We start from the raw sequence: 13,355 nt of genomic DNA on the forward strand, positions 1-13,355 counted from the left end.
TCCCCCCTTTCTTTCTAATATATTTTTTCTTAGAAATAGCTGTTAGAAGGTGATTCAGTTTCAGAAATGCTTTCCATTTTCTTGACTTTTCAGTACTCTATCCCACTTGTCTGTTTGCTTTCATGGTGTCAGTTTTTAAATATATCTCTGTAATGTAGGGGAATGCAGGGCCAGAGACAGAAGGATAAATAGAAAACTTTAGATAAAAGCTGTAGTTGATTAATAACTAGTGGAAATTTAGTGGAAGACTGCAATGACCCTAAAGAATGAAGTCTGGTAAAACTTGGGGTAGGGAGGAGGTGGGGCAGGGATTGTTGGCTGTGCTCAGAGTTCATGGAAATCTATTGAACAGCTACTTGTTTCTTTTGTAAAATGTCCTGCATATCTTGCTATAATGTAACTGATCCTCTGAGGCAGAGTGTCTACTGCATTAGTTTTGAAGCCTTGAAAAGATGAGGAGGAGTGTGGGTTCAGGATAGGAGAGTAAAGGAGCACTTTAGGTGAAGGACAGTGTGCCATCAAGGAACATTTGGGGGATCATGTAGCTAGGAAGAATAACAATATTCAGTGAGGGTTTACTCTATGCCAGACAAGAATAGAAGGAAGGAGGGAGATGGAGCAAGGTGGGCAAATATAACCCTCCAGTGATCATCCTCGCTGCAGGAACACCAAATTAAATAGCTCTCCATACAAGAAAGCACCTTCGTAAGAACCAGAAATCAGGTGAACCGTCATAGTACCTGGTTTTAACATTACACCAAGGGAAGAGGCACTGAAAAGGGCAGGAAAGACAGTCTTGAATTGCTGATGCCACCCCTCCCCTATGGAGGAGGGTGGCCCTGAGAGAATCTGTGCTTGGGGGAGGGAGAGCACAGTGACTATGGCACTTTGTATTGGAACTCAGTGTTGGTCTGTCAGAAGGGAAAGCAACACAGGGCAGAATTTCGCTGGTGCCCACAGAGGCTGCATTTCGAACAATCCTAGCCAGAGAAGAATCACCCATCCCAGCGATTGGAATCTGAGTTCCGGCTAGCCCACCGCTGTGGGCAAAAGTGCTATAGGGTCCTAAATAAATTTGAAAGATAGTCTAGGCCACAAGGACTACAGTTCCTGGGCACATCCCAGTACTGTGCTGGGCTCAGAGCCAGTGGACCTGGGGTACACATGACCTAGAAAGATACTAGCTGGAGTAGCCAAAGGAATGCTTGCATCACCCTCTCCCAGTCCCAGGCAGTGCAGTTTACTTTTTCCACTTAAGGAAAGGTGAGGGAAGAGTAAAGAAGACTTTGTCTTGCAGCTTGGATACCAGTGTAGCCACAATAAAATAAAGCACCAAGCAGAGTCCTAAAGCCTCCATTTCAGGCGCCTACCTCCCAATTACATTTCTAGACATACCATGGGCTGGAAGGGAACCTGCTGTCTTGAGGGAAAGGACCCAGTCCTGGCAGAATCTGTCACCTGCTGACAAAAGAACCCTTGGGTCAGTGGTTTCCAGGTAGTACTTGCCACAGGCCTTGAGCAAGACCTGGTACCATGATGGCTTCAGGTGTGACCCAGGGCATTTTCAGCTGTGGTGGCCATGGGCAGACACCTTCTGCTTGAGGAGAGGAGAGGGAAGAATCAAAAGAACTTTGTCTTGCAACTTGAGTAACAGCTCAGTCATGGTAAAATAAAGTACTGAGTAGATTCCTACAGTTCCCAACTCCAGGCCTTAGCTCCTTAGACGGCATTTCTGAACCAGCCCTGAGCCAGAAGGGAACCTGCGGTCCCAAAGAGAAAGGCACAAGTCTGACTGGATTCACCACTTGCTGACGAAAGAAACTTTGGGCCTTGAATAACCGTCAGTGTTGGCCAGGCAGTAGTCACCACATACCTTGGGTGAGACCCAGTACTGTACTGGCTTCAGGTCTGACTCAGCACAGTGTCAGTGGGTAGCCACAGGGGTGCCTGTGTCATTTCTTCCCCAACTCCATGCAGCTCACTGAGAAGAGAGAGACTGTATGGGAGAAAGTGAGGGAAGAGAACAAGAGACTCTGCCAGGTAATCCAGGGAATTCTCCCGGATCTTACCCAAGACCACCAAGGCTATATCTCAACAAGTCTGCAAGAAGTCACAGCCTTACTGGGCATGGGGTTCCCCCTAATGCAGATACAGCTGAAGTGACCAAAAACTTATATCACAATATTCAATTCCCTTTGAATAACTAGAATACCTTCTCAAGACAGATGGGTACAAACAGCCCAGACTGCAGAGATTACAATAAATATCCAACTCTTTAATGCCCAGACGTCAACAAGCATCCAAGATCATCCAGGAAAACATGATCTCACCAAACAAACTAAATAAGGCACCAGTGACCAATCCCAGATTGACAGAGATATGTGACCTTTCAGGCAGATAATTCAAATAGCTGTTTTGAGGAAACTCAGTGAAATTCAAGATAACACAGAAAAGGAATGCAGAATCCTATCAGATACATTTAACAAAGAGATTGAGATAATTTTTAAAAATCAACAGGAATCCTACAGCTGAAAAATTCAATTGATGTAGTGAAGAATGCATCAGAGTCTCCCAGCCACAGAATTGATCAAGCAGCAGAAAGAATTAGTGAGCTTGAAGACAGGCTGTTTGAAAATACAGTCAGAGGAGACAAAATAAGAAAAAAGTGAGGCATTCCTAGAAAATCTAGAATATAGGTTCAGAAGGACAAATCAAAGAGTTATTGGCCTTAAAGAGGAGGTAAAGAGATGTGATACAAAGTTTATTCAAAGGGATAATAACAGAGAACTCCCCAAACCTAGAGAAAGATATCAATATTCAAGTACAAGGAGGATATAGAACGTCAAGCAGAAGTAACCCAAATAGGACTACCTCAAGATATTGAATAATCAAACTCCCAAATGTCAATGTTAAATAAAGGATCCTAAAAACAGCAAGATAAAAGAAAGAACATACAAGAGTGCTTCAGCACGTCTGGAAGCAGACTTTTCAGCAGAAACCTTACAGGCCAGGACAGAGTGGCATGACATATTTAAAGTGAAGTAAAAATTTTTATCCTAAAATAGTATATCCATGTTTGAAGATATTCTTCAAACATGAAGGAGAAATACTTTCCCAGACAAACAAAAGCTGAGGGATTTCACCAGACCTGTCTTATAAGAAATGCTGAAGGGAGTTCTTCAGACTGAAAGGAAAAGATGTTAATGAACAATAAGATAATCATCTGAAGGTACACAACTCACTGGTAATCATATGTACACTAACAAATACAGAATATTATAACACTGAAATTGTGTATAAACTACTCATATCTTGAGTAGAAAGGCTAAAAGACTATCAAAAATATAACTACAACAACTTTTCTAGACATAATATAATAAGCTATAAATAGAAACAACAAGAAGTTAAAAAGTAGGGGGTGGGTGCGGTTTGAAGTTAAAGTATAGAGTTTTTATTTTCTCTTTGCTTGTTAATTTTTTTTTTTTTTTTTTTTTGCTATCAATGTTGTCATCAGTTTAAAATAACATGTTACAAGATGATATTTGCAAGCCTCATGGTAACCTCAAATCAAAAAGCCTACAACAGTTGCACAAAGAAATAAAAAGCAAGAAATTTAAACATACCACCAGAGAAAAGCACCCTTCACAAAAAGGCAGGCAGGCAAGAAGGAAGAGAAGACCACAAAACAAGCAGAAAACAGGTAACAAAATGGCAGTAGTAAATCCTTACTTATCAATAATAATATTGAATGTAAATGAACTAAACTCTCCAATCAAAACACAGAGTGGCTAAATGGAGTTTTAAAAAAAAAAAAAAAAGCCCCAGCAATCAGCTGCCTACAAGATGCACATTTTACCTATAAAGACACCTAAAGACTGAAAATAAAGGGATGGAAAAAGATATTCCATGCAAATGGAAACCAAAAAAGAACAGGTTATTTATATTAGATAAAATTGATTTTGAGACAAAAACCATAAAAAGAGACAAAGAAGGACATTATATATTGATAAATGGTCAATTCAGCAAAAGGATATAACATTATAAATAATATATGCACCTAAACTGGAGTACCCAGATATATAGAGCAAATATTATCAGAGCTACAGAGAGATACACCTCAATACAACTGTAGCTGGAGAATTCACCCCACATTCAGTAAAGGATAGATAATCCAGAAAAATTAACTCAAAAATTGGATTTAATCAGTATAGACCAATGGACCTAATAGAACATTTTATCTAGTGGCAGCAGAATATACATTCTTGTCCTCAGCACACAGATTATTCTCAAGGATAGACCATATGTTAGGTCACAAAACAAGTCTTGAACATTCAAAAAAACTGAAATCATTTCCAGTATCTTCTCTGGCCACATGGAATAAACCTAGAAATCAATAACAGAGAAACTTTGGAAACTGTACAAACACATGGAAATCAAACAGTATGCTTCCAAATGACCAGTGGGTCAATGAAGAAGTAAGGAAATTTTTTAATTTCTTGAAACAAATGAAAATGGAAACAAAACATACTAAAATCTATGGGATACAGCAAAAGCAGTACTGAAGGAAGTTTATAGCAATAAGGGCCTACATCACAAAAGTAGAACAACTTCAGATAAACAGCCTACTGATGCATCTTAAGGAACTAGAAAAGCAAGAGCAAACTAAATCCAAAATTAATAGAAGAAAAGAAATAATAAAGATCAGAGCAGAAATAAATGAAATTGAAATGAAGAAAATACAAAAGATCAATGAAACAAAAAGTTGTTTTGTGAAAAGATAAAATGGACAAACCTTTGGCCAGATTAAGGAAAAAGAAGACTCAATTAAATAAAATTGTAGATGAAAAAGGAGACTTATAACTGATACTGCAAAAATTGAAGGATCATTAGAGATTAGTATGAGCAACTATATGCCAATAAATTGGAAAACATTGAAGAAATGGATGAATTCCTAGACACATGCAGCCTACCAGGACTGATCCAACTTAGAAATCCAAAACCTGAATTGACCAATAACAAGTAACAAGATCGAAGCTGTAATAAAAAGACTCCCAGCAAAGAAAAGCCTAGGACCTGATGGCTTCACTGCTGAATTTTACCAAATATTTAAAGAACTAATACCTGTCCTACTCAAACTGTTCCAAAAAATAGAGGAGGAAAGAATATTTCCAAATTCATTTTATGAGATCAGTATTACTCTGATAACAAAACCAGACAAAGATACCTCAAAAAAGGAAAACTACAGACCAGTATCTCCAATGCATATTGATGCAAAAATCTTCAATAAAATACTAGCAAACTGAATTCAACAACATATTAAAAAGATAAGTCATCATGTCCAAGTGGGATTTATCCCAGGATGTAATAAGGATGGGTTAGCATATGTAAATCAATCAAGGTGATACCTTATATCAGCAGAATGAAGGACAAAAACCATATGATCATTTCAACTGATGCTGAAAAAGCATTTGATAAAGTTCAATATCCCTTTGTGATAAAAAAAAAAAAAAACTGTAAAAAAACTGGGTATAGATGGAATATACCTCAACACACTAAAAGTCATGTTATGACAGACCCACAGCTAGTATCATACCTGAAAGCCTCCTTTAAGATCTGGAAAAAAGCAGGGATGCCCACTTTCACCGCTGTTATTCAGTGTAGTACTGGAAGACCTAGCTAGAGCAATCAGACAAGAGAATCAAATAAAGGGCATCTAAATTGGAAAGGAAGAATTCAGATTATCATCAGATGATATTATTTTATATTTGGAAAAACCTAAAGAAAAGGAAAAACAGAACTGATAAATTCAGTAAAGTTGCAGGATACAGATCAACATACAAAAATCAGTAGCATTTCTATATGCCAACAGCAAACAAACTGAAGAAAAAATCAAGAAAGTAATCCCATTTACAATAGCCACAAATATAAGGAAATACCTAAGAATAAAAATAATCAAAGAAGTGAAAGATTTCTACAATGAAAACTATAAAATAACGGTATGAGATATCAAAGAGGACACAAAATTTGAAAGATATTCCATGTTCATGGAATAGAAGAGTCAGTATTGATAAAATGTCCATACTTCCTAAAGCAGTTTGCCAATTCAATTTAATCCCTATCAAAATACCAATGATATTCTTCACAGAAGTAGAAAAAAAATTCTAAAATTTATATGGAACCCCAAAACACTCAGAATAGCCAAAGCCGTCCTGAGAAAAAAGAAAAAACTGGAGAACTCATAGTACCTGACTTCAAATTATACTACAGAGCTATAGTTACCAAAACTCAAGGTATTAGCATAAAAACAGACACATAGACCGATGTAACAGAATAGAGAACCCAGAAATAAATCCATACATCTGCAGTGAACTTACTTTTGGCAAAGGTGCCAAGAACATACACTGGAGAAAGGACAGTCTTCTTCAATAAATGGTGCTAGGAAAACTGGATTTCCATATGCAGAAGAATGAAACTTGACTTCTATCTCTGGCCATATACAAAAATCAAATCAAAACGGATTAAAGACTTAAATCTAAGACCTCAAACTATGAAACTACTAAAAGAAAATATTGGAGAAACTCTCCAAAACATTGGTCTATGCAAAGATTTCTTGAATAATATCCCAAAAGCATAGGCAACCAAAGCAAAAATAGACAAATGAGATCACATCAAGTTAAAAAGTTCCTGCACAGCAAAGGAAACAATCAACAAAGTGAAGAGATGACCCACAGAATGGTAGGAAATATCTGCAAATTACCCATCTGACAATGGACTAATAACCAGAATATATAAGGAGCTCAGACAACTCAATAGGAAAAAAAATCTAATAATCTGATTTTAAAATGGGCAAAAAATCTGAATAGACATTTCTCAAAAGAAGACATACAAATGGCAAACAAGTTTATGAAAAGGTGCTCAACATCACTGATCATCAGAGAAATGCTAATCAAAACTACAGTGTGATATCATCTCACCCCAGTTATAACGGCTTTTATCCAAAAGACAGGCAATAATGAACGCTGACGAGGATGTGGAGAGAAAGGAACCCTTGTACACTGTTGGTGGGAATGTAAATTAGTACAGCAAGTACAGAGTGCCTCAAAAACCCAAAAATGGAACTATCATATGGTCTAGCAGTCCCACTGCTCGATGTGTGCCCAAAAGAAAGGAAATCAGTATATCGAAGAGATATCTGCACTCCCATGTTTATTGCAGCACTGTTCACAACAGCCAAAATTTGTAATCAACCTAAATATCTATCAGCAGATGAATGGATGAAGAAAATCTGGTACATACAATGAAGTACTATTCGGCCATAAGAAAGAATGAGATCCTATCATTTGCAGCAACCTGGATGGAACTGGAGGACGTTATGTTAAGAGAAGCCAGGAACAGAAAGACAAACTTCGTATGTTCTCACTCATTTGTGGGAGCCAAAAACAAAGAATTAAACTTGTGGAGATAGAGAGTAGATTGATGGTTACCAGATGGGAAGGGTAGTATGGAGGGTGTGGGGGAAAGTGGGTATGGTTAATGGGTACAAAAGTATAGTTAGAGTGATAGAATGGATAAGATCTAGCATTTGATAGCGTTAACAGGGTGACTACAGTCAATAACTTAATGTACATTTGAAAATAAGTAAAAGAGTATAATTGGAATGTTTGTACACAAAGAAATGATAAATGTTTCAGGTGATGGATACTCCATTTACCCTGATGTGATTGTTACACATTGTATGCCTGTATCTACATATCTTATGTCTCCATAAATATATACAAGTACTATGTACCCATAAAAATTTTTTAAAAAATAAGATTTTTTTAAAGAATAGAAGGAAGAATTCAGTATTGTACTACTAATAAAGGACATCTGACTACCTTGCCTTAACTCTAGTCAACTTCAGTAGAGGTTGAGCCCCCTGATCTGAAAATTTAAAATTCAAAATGACCCAGAATCTAATACATTTTGAGCACTGATGTGATGCTCAAAGGACATGCTCATTGGAGCATTTTTTATTTTGGATTTTCGTATTAGGAATGTTCAACCAGTAAGTGTAAGGCATATATCCCATAATCTGAAATACTTTTAGTCCCAAGCACTTTGGAAAAGGGATGCACAACCTGTATTGTGAAAAAATTGATTCATGTTTTATTAATGTGATGCATTTTTAATAAAGGTTGATTTTGCTACCTCTACTGTCAACAGTTTTTGTTTGCTTAAGGAATGCAAATTAATCTTAACGTCAGCCTGACTAAAGTATTTTCAGTAGGTTTTCTTCCTAAAATTAAAAATGCATCATTCTAAAGTAAAGCATGATGTGTTGGTTGACTTGCCCTAAGAACTGAGAATGTCTTAGCCAGCAACCTTAAGATTACTGAAGACTCAGACTAGCACTACTGACAGCAAAGTTGACAGTGTTGTAAGAGCCCATAGTAGAGGGATCACATCCGGCCTGCATTATGCAGGATTTATACAGTCATCTGACATGCCTTATGTACTGTTGGTTGAGTTCTAAAAATGTGTTTATCGTCTGCTTTTTGTAAGATAAAATAATAAATACTGTGTGGAATTCACAGACGAATGACAAGTTCTTGGCCCTCAGGAAACTTTAGCCCTGTCTAAATCCCACAGAAGTTAATATTGCAAATGGCCATCTCTAGTGACCACTTTCTTTCCCAGGTCTCTTATGCTAATTGAATTTTCGGATAACAGCTGGGAAGTACAGTTTTTGAAAGACAAAATCAGGATCCATGAAGACTTGGATAGATTGGAATGACAGACTGGGTTTAAGAACATAGACTTTGACAAATCATCATAAGTACAGGGCTAGGGTAGGGGATTAGAATATTACAGCAGCATGTATTTTAAAAGTAAGAATATGTAAATGAAGTATGAATCAGCTGCAAAAGAGCTATATTGTATTAACTCAAAGGGTTCAAAAGGGGAGGTTCAACTATTTTTTTTCGTTTCTGGATAGCACTCTAAAAATGATATAGAAAAGTGGCAGTTTGAGAAGAGAAGGATCTGTATGGTGAAGGGTCTTGAAACTGAATTACAACTTGGGAGTACTAGCTAGACGATTGCCACGCAGAAATCTCAGGAGGGAGCCTGTTAACCATCTTTAGATATAAGAGCTATTATGTGAAAGAGGAATTAATGTGACTTGCTTTTTAATGGCCTCAGAGAAGAGTTAAGGTCAGTGAATACGTTAGAGGTATGCAGATTTGACCTTAACACAGGAAAGTGTTTCCTAACAGTCATCTGACCAAGGAAGTAGCACGTTGTCCAGTGTGCGACGTTTCTTAGGCTAAGACTAAAAATTACCCACCTCTTGAAGTATTTTGGTGGTTGGACGGACTGTTGTTCCTTCCAACTTTGAGATGCCATGATTCTAGGAGTTGTCACGATTCTTCTTTCTTCATCCCTCCTCCTCTCTGCAACTTAGTCTCTCTGCTTTCTCTTTAAATACAAAAAAAAACCCACAAAAAACTAGGTAAAAATATACATATCTAATTTACCATCTTTACCATTTTTAAGTGTATCATTCAGTGGTAATAAATACATTTATATTATTTATTTGTCTCCTTCATTATCCCCTTCCAGACTTTGGTTTTCTCTTGACCTATGTCTTTGAAATCCTTTAGGATTTATGCCATATCAAGATCTATAGATTTTTCGATTACTTTCCTCTCCTTAATCACCTGAGGCAATCCAGAATGTTCTTTATCTTCAAATTTTATTTCAGGAATCAGTTTTTCTTGTTCTTTGATGAGCAGTAATTTTTTTTTGTTTTGTTTTTGAGACAGAGTCTCGCTCTGTCGCCCAGGCTGGAGTGCAGTGGCGGTATCTCAGCTCACTGCAAGCTCCGCCTCCCCAGTTTACGCCATTCTCCTGGCTCAGCCTCCGGAGTAGCTCGGACTATAGGCGCCCGCCACCTCGCCCGGCTAGTTTTTTGTATTTTTTAGTAGAAACGGGGTTTCACCGTATTAGCCAGGATGGTCTTGATCTCCTGACCTCGTGATCCGCCCGCCTCGGCCTCCCAAAGTGCTGGGATTACAGGCTCGAGCCACCGCGCCCGGCCAGTAATTTGTTTTAAAAGCATAAAGGAACAGAATCTCAACTGCACTCAGTGAGGACAGTCGGTACAATTAAGGCATATGTGACCTTTAGCAACTAGTATTTTTGAGCTGAAAGATGAAAAGTAGGGCATGAAGACTGTTCTCTTGAGGAAAGGTTGGCAGATTATTTCGGTAAAGAACCAGATAGTAAATATTTTAGTCTTTGAGAACTTCGTAGTCTCTTTCACAGCTACTTAGCTCTGCCAATTGTAGCGTGAAAGCAGCACAGAGGAATGAATATGGCTGAACTCCAGTAAACTGTGTTTATGCAACAGGTGGTTGGCCAGATTTGCCCTTTGGGTTAGAGTTTGCTACAATTTTAGGTTAGGCCCTACAGAGGCTGTTCCCTTTAAATCCGGAGCTCTTCACAGATAGATGATTGTAAGAGTTGCTTATGCCTGAAGTAAGATATACAAAATCTTAAGACACATGATTTCCTGATTGAAGATGAGCTTTCATCAGTCTGTTTCCTATTTCCATATAACTATAATGCATCACAGCTGATTACAGTATATTTTTAAAATATCTAGGAAGAAGTGGTGAAGTTGACTGAAAAATGCCTTAATAATGTCATTGAGAACCCAGGACTGAATGCCATGAGAGTTCCTCCTGACTTCAAGAGTAACATTTTGAAGGCTCAAGTAGAAGCAGTGCATAAGGTAAGCTGCCTTTGATAGACAGCCCTGGTGAAGTGAAAAGAGTGTGGAATGTAGAGAGTTGCCTTCCCCAACTCTAAATTCTAATCAAGCTAGTTTAAGGGCGCAGTCAGGGGGTTAAAAAATAAGAGTAAAGATGCTCAGGGGGAAATGAAGGCTAAAAAAGCCAAATTTGTATAGAAGTGAGCCTTCAATTTTTGCCACTTTGATAGCCAGAAAGCCTTGTGATTTTTAAAGGCTTATTTCAGTATTAAATCTATGATTCTAGGTCTGTCTTTATCCATCCACTATTCCCCACAACCCATCTACCCTCAGTTTGGCAATATGTTTATGTAATTAGCAAAAAGAGTGAGGTACAAGCTGAAGAGTTGGCTGTGACATGGTGAAGGATGGAGTGAGTAGGGACCAGCTCCCGTGAGGGATGCAGCAGCCTTGCTCTCAAAATCAGCTTTTGCTTGGCTCTCCGTGACTTTCAAACTTACATTCTGTCCTAAAACCAGGGCAGAAGCCTGCCTCACTAAGTCAGTTGTCAACTAGGATTTCAAATTTACCTGTTATTGAGAAGATGCACTTTACCCATCCTGTCCTGAGATTCAAGCCTTGAAGAGACCTGAGTGGACTTTAGGAATATTGTTCATGTTCTTTATCCATTTTCTCCCCAGAATATAAATATAAAATATTTACATATAAAATATAATAATATTGACTCTAGAATCCTATTTCTATTCTACCACTTACTAGCTTTGTGACTTGGGCAAGTTAGTTAATTTCTGTGAACCTCAGTTTAATTTTGTATAAAATAGGATAGTGGTAGTAACTACCTTAAGGTGGGTTGTAAAGGTGAAATAAGATAATTAAAGGACCTGGAATAGTGCCTGGCACATAATGAGCATTTAGAAAGTGTTGACCCTTGATAGTTATAGTAGTGGTAGTAGTAATAGTTATCATTTGCTATGGTCTGAATGGTTGCATCGCCCCTCAAAATTTTGTATGTTGAAACCTAATCCCCAAAGCCATGGTATTAACACATGGGGCCTTTGGCAGAGCCCCCAAGAGTGGGCTTAGTGCTCTTATAAAAGAGGCTGGAGGGAACTTGTTTAACCCTTCAGTCATGTGAGGATGCAGTGAGAAGACACCATCTGTGAGGAATGGACCCTCACCAGACACTAAATCTGCCAGTGCCATAATCTTTGGTTTCTCAGCCCCCTAAACTGCAAGGAATAAATATTTGTTATTTATATGCCACCCAGATTATGGTGTTTTGTTAGAGCAGCTTGAATGGACTAAGAAATCATTACCTTACATTTCAGTTATCATTTTGGATTTTTCTTGACTTGAAGAAGAGAGAAATAACATGAGTTGCCTAAAGTTAAAGGGATTTGATTTTACAATGAAAAGACCTTCTCATGAAGAGAAATCCAGGATCAAATACCTTCACTGTGAAATCTACTAAACATTTATAGAACAAATATTAGCAGTTCTACACAAAGTTCTTCAAAAAGAGGAAGGAACGCTTCCCAGTTTATTTTATGAGACTAGTGTCACCCCAATAGCAAAACCAGAAAAAAAATGACAAGAAACCACAGACCAGTACTCCTCATGAACATTAACTTAAAAGTTCTTAACAAAATATACTCAACAGTTTATAAGTAGGATCATACATCATGACCAAGTATGGTTTATCTTGGGGAAAATGTTGGTTTATCATTCAAAACCCAAGATAGTTCACCATATTAAAAAATACATAAAATTGTCTCAATTCACGTAGAAAAAGCATTTCACAAAATTCAACACCTGTTCATGATAAAAACTCTCAGCAAACTAGCAAGAGAATGGAACTCCTTCAGCTTGATAAAGAGCATTTAAGAACAAAATCTACATCATAATTAATGATGAAAGGCATGTCCACTGAAATAACTAAAATTAAACACTGACCATCCCTGTGTTGGTGATGATGGAGCTCCTGCTGTGCACATACGTTGCTGGTAAGAACATAAAATGGTATAAACACTTTAAAAGAGTTTGGCAATGCATTAAACATACACATATCATCTAACCCAGCAATTACATTCTTAAATATTTGTCCAAGAGAAATCAAAACTCAGGTTAACACAGATGTTAGTACATGAATGTTCTTAGCAACTTTATACAAAATAGCTAAAAACTGGAAAAAATCCAAATGCTCATGGAAAACAGATAATTGTGATATATCTATACAATGAAATGTCTCTCTGAATAAAAAGGAATGAATTAGTGACTTACACAACATGAGTGAATCTCAAAGACATCTCCATGCTGCTCTAAAGAAGCAGACGCAAAGGATAGGTACTGTGATTCCAGTTATGTGAAACTGTATAAAGTATAGATCATTGTTTACCTCGAATAAGGATTTTTTTTCATGGGATTATGTGGGAAGCCTCAAGGGAATATTGAGGTAGGGAGTAGGGGAGATAGTGGAAATGCTATGTTGGTTAAACACTTGTATGCCATTTAAAAAAAAATTATTGAACTGTACTTTTTTTTAAAAAAATGGGTGCATTATTGATGCTAGGTGTGGTGGCTCATGCCTCTAATCCCACCA

The 13,355-nt window shown here is 37.5% G+C and overlaps 1 protein-coding gene across 3 annotated transcripts in view; it reads left to right on the forward strand.

The window, feature by feature from the left end:
• Positions 1-13,355, forward strand: part of EPB41L5 (erythrocyte membrane protein band 4.1 like 5) — a 169,135-nt gene that overhangs the window by 121,741 nt on the left and 34,039 nt on the right. For all 3 annotated transcript variants that reach the window (XM_050752704.1, XM_050752705.1, XM_050752707.1), the window contains exon 19: positions 10,649-10,777. In XM_050752704.1, the coding sequence (XP_050608661.1) occupies positions 10,649-10,777 (129 nt within the window). The remainder of the gene's footprint in view (positions 1-10,648; positions 10,778-13,355) is intronic.

This window comes from Macaca thibetana, chromosome 12, assembly GCF_024542745.1.
Source record: "Macaca thibetana thibetana isolate TM-01 chromosome 12, ASM2454274v1, whole genome shotgun sequence".
Classification (NCBI taxonomy): Eukaryota; Metazoa; Chordata; class Mammalia; order Primates; family Cercopithecidae; genus Macaca; species Macaca thibetana.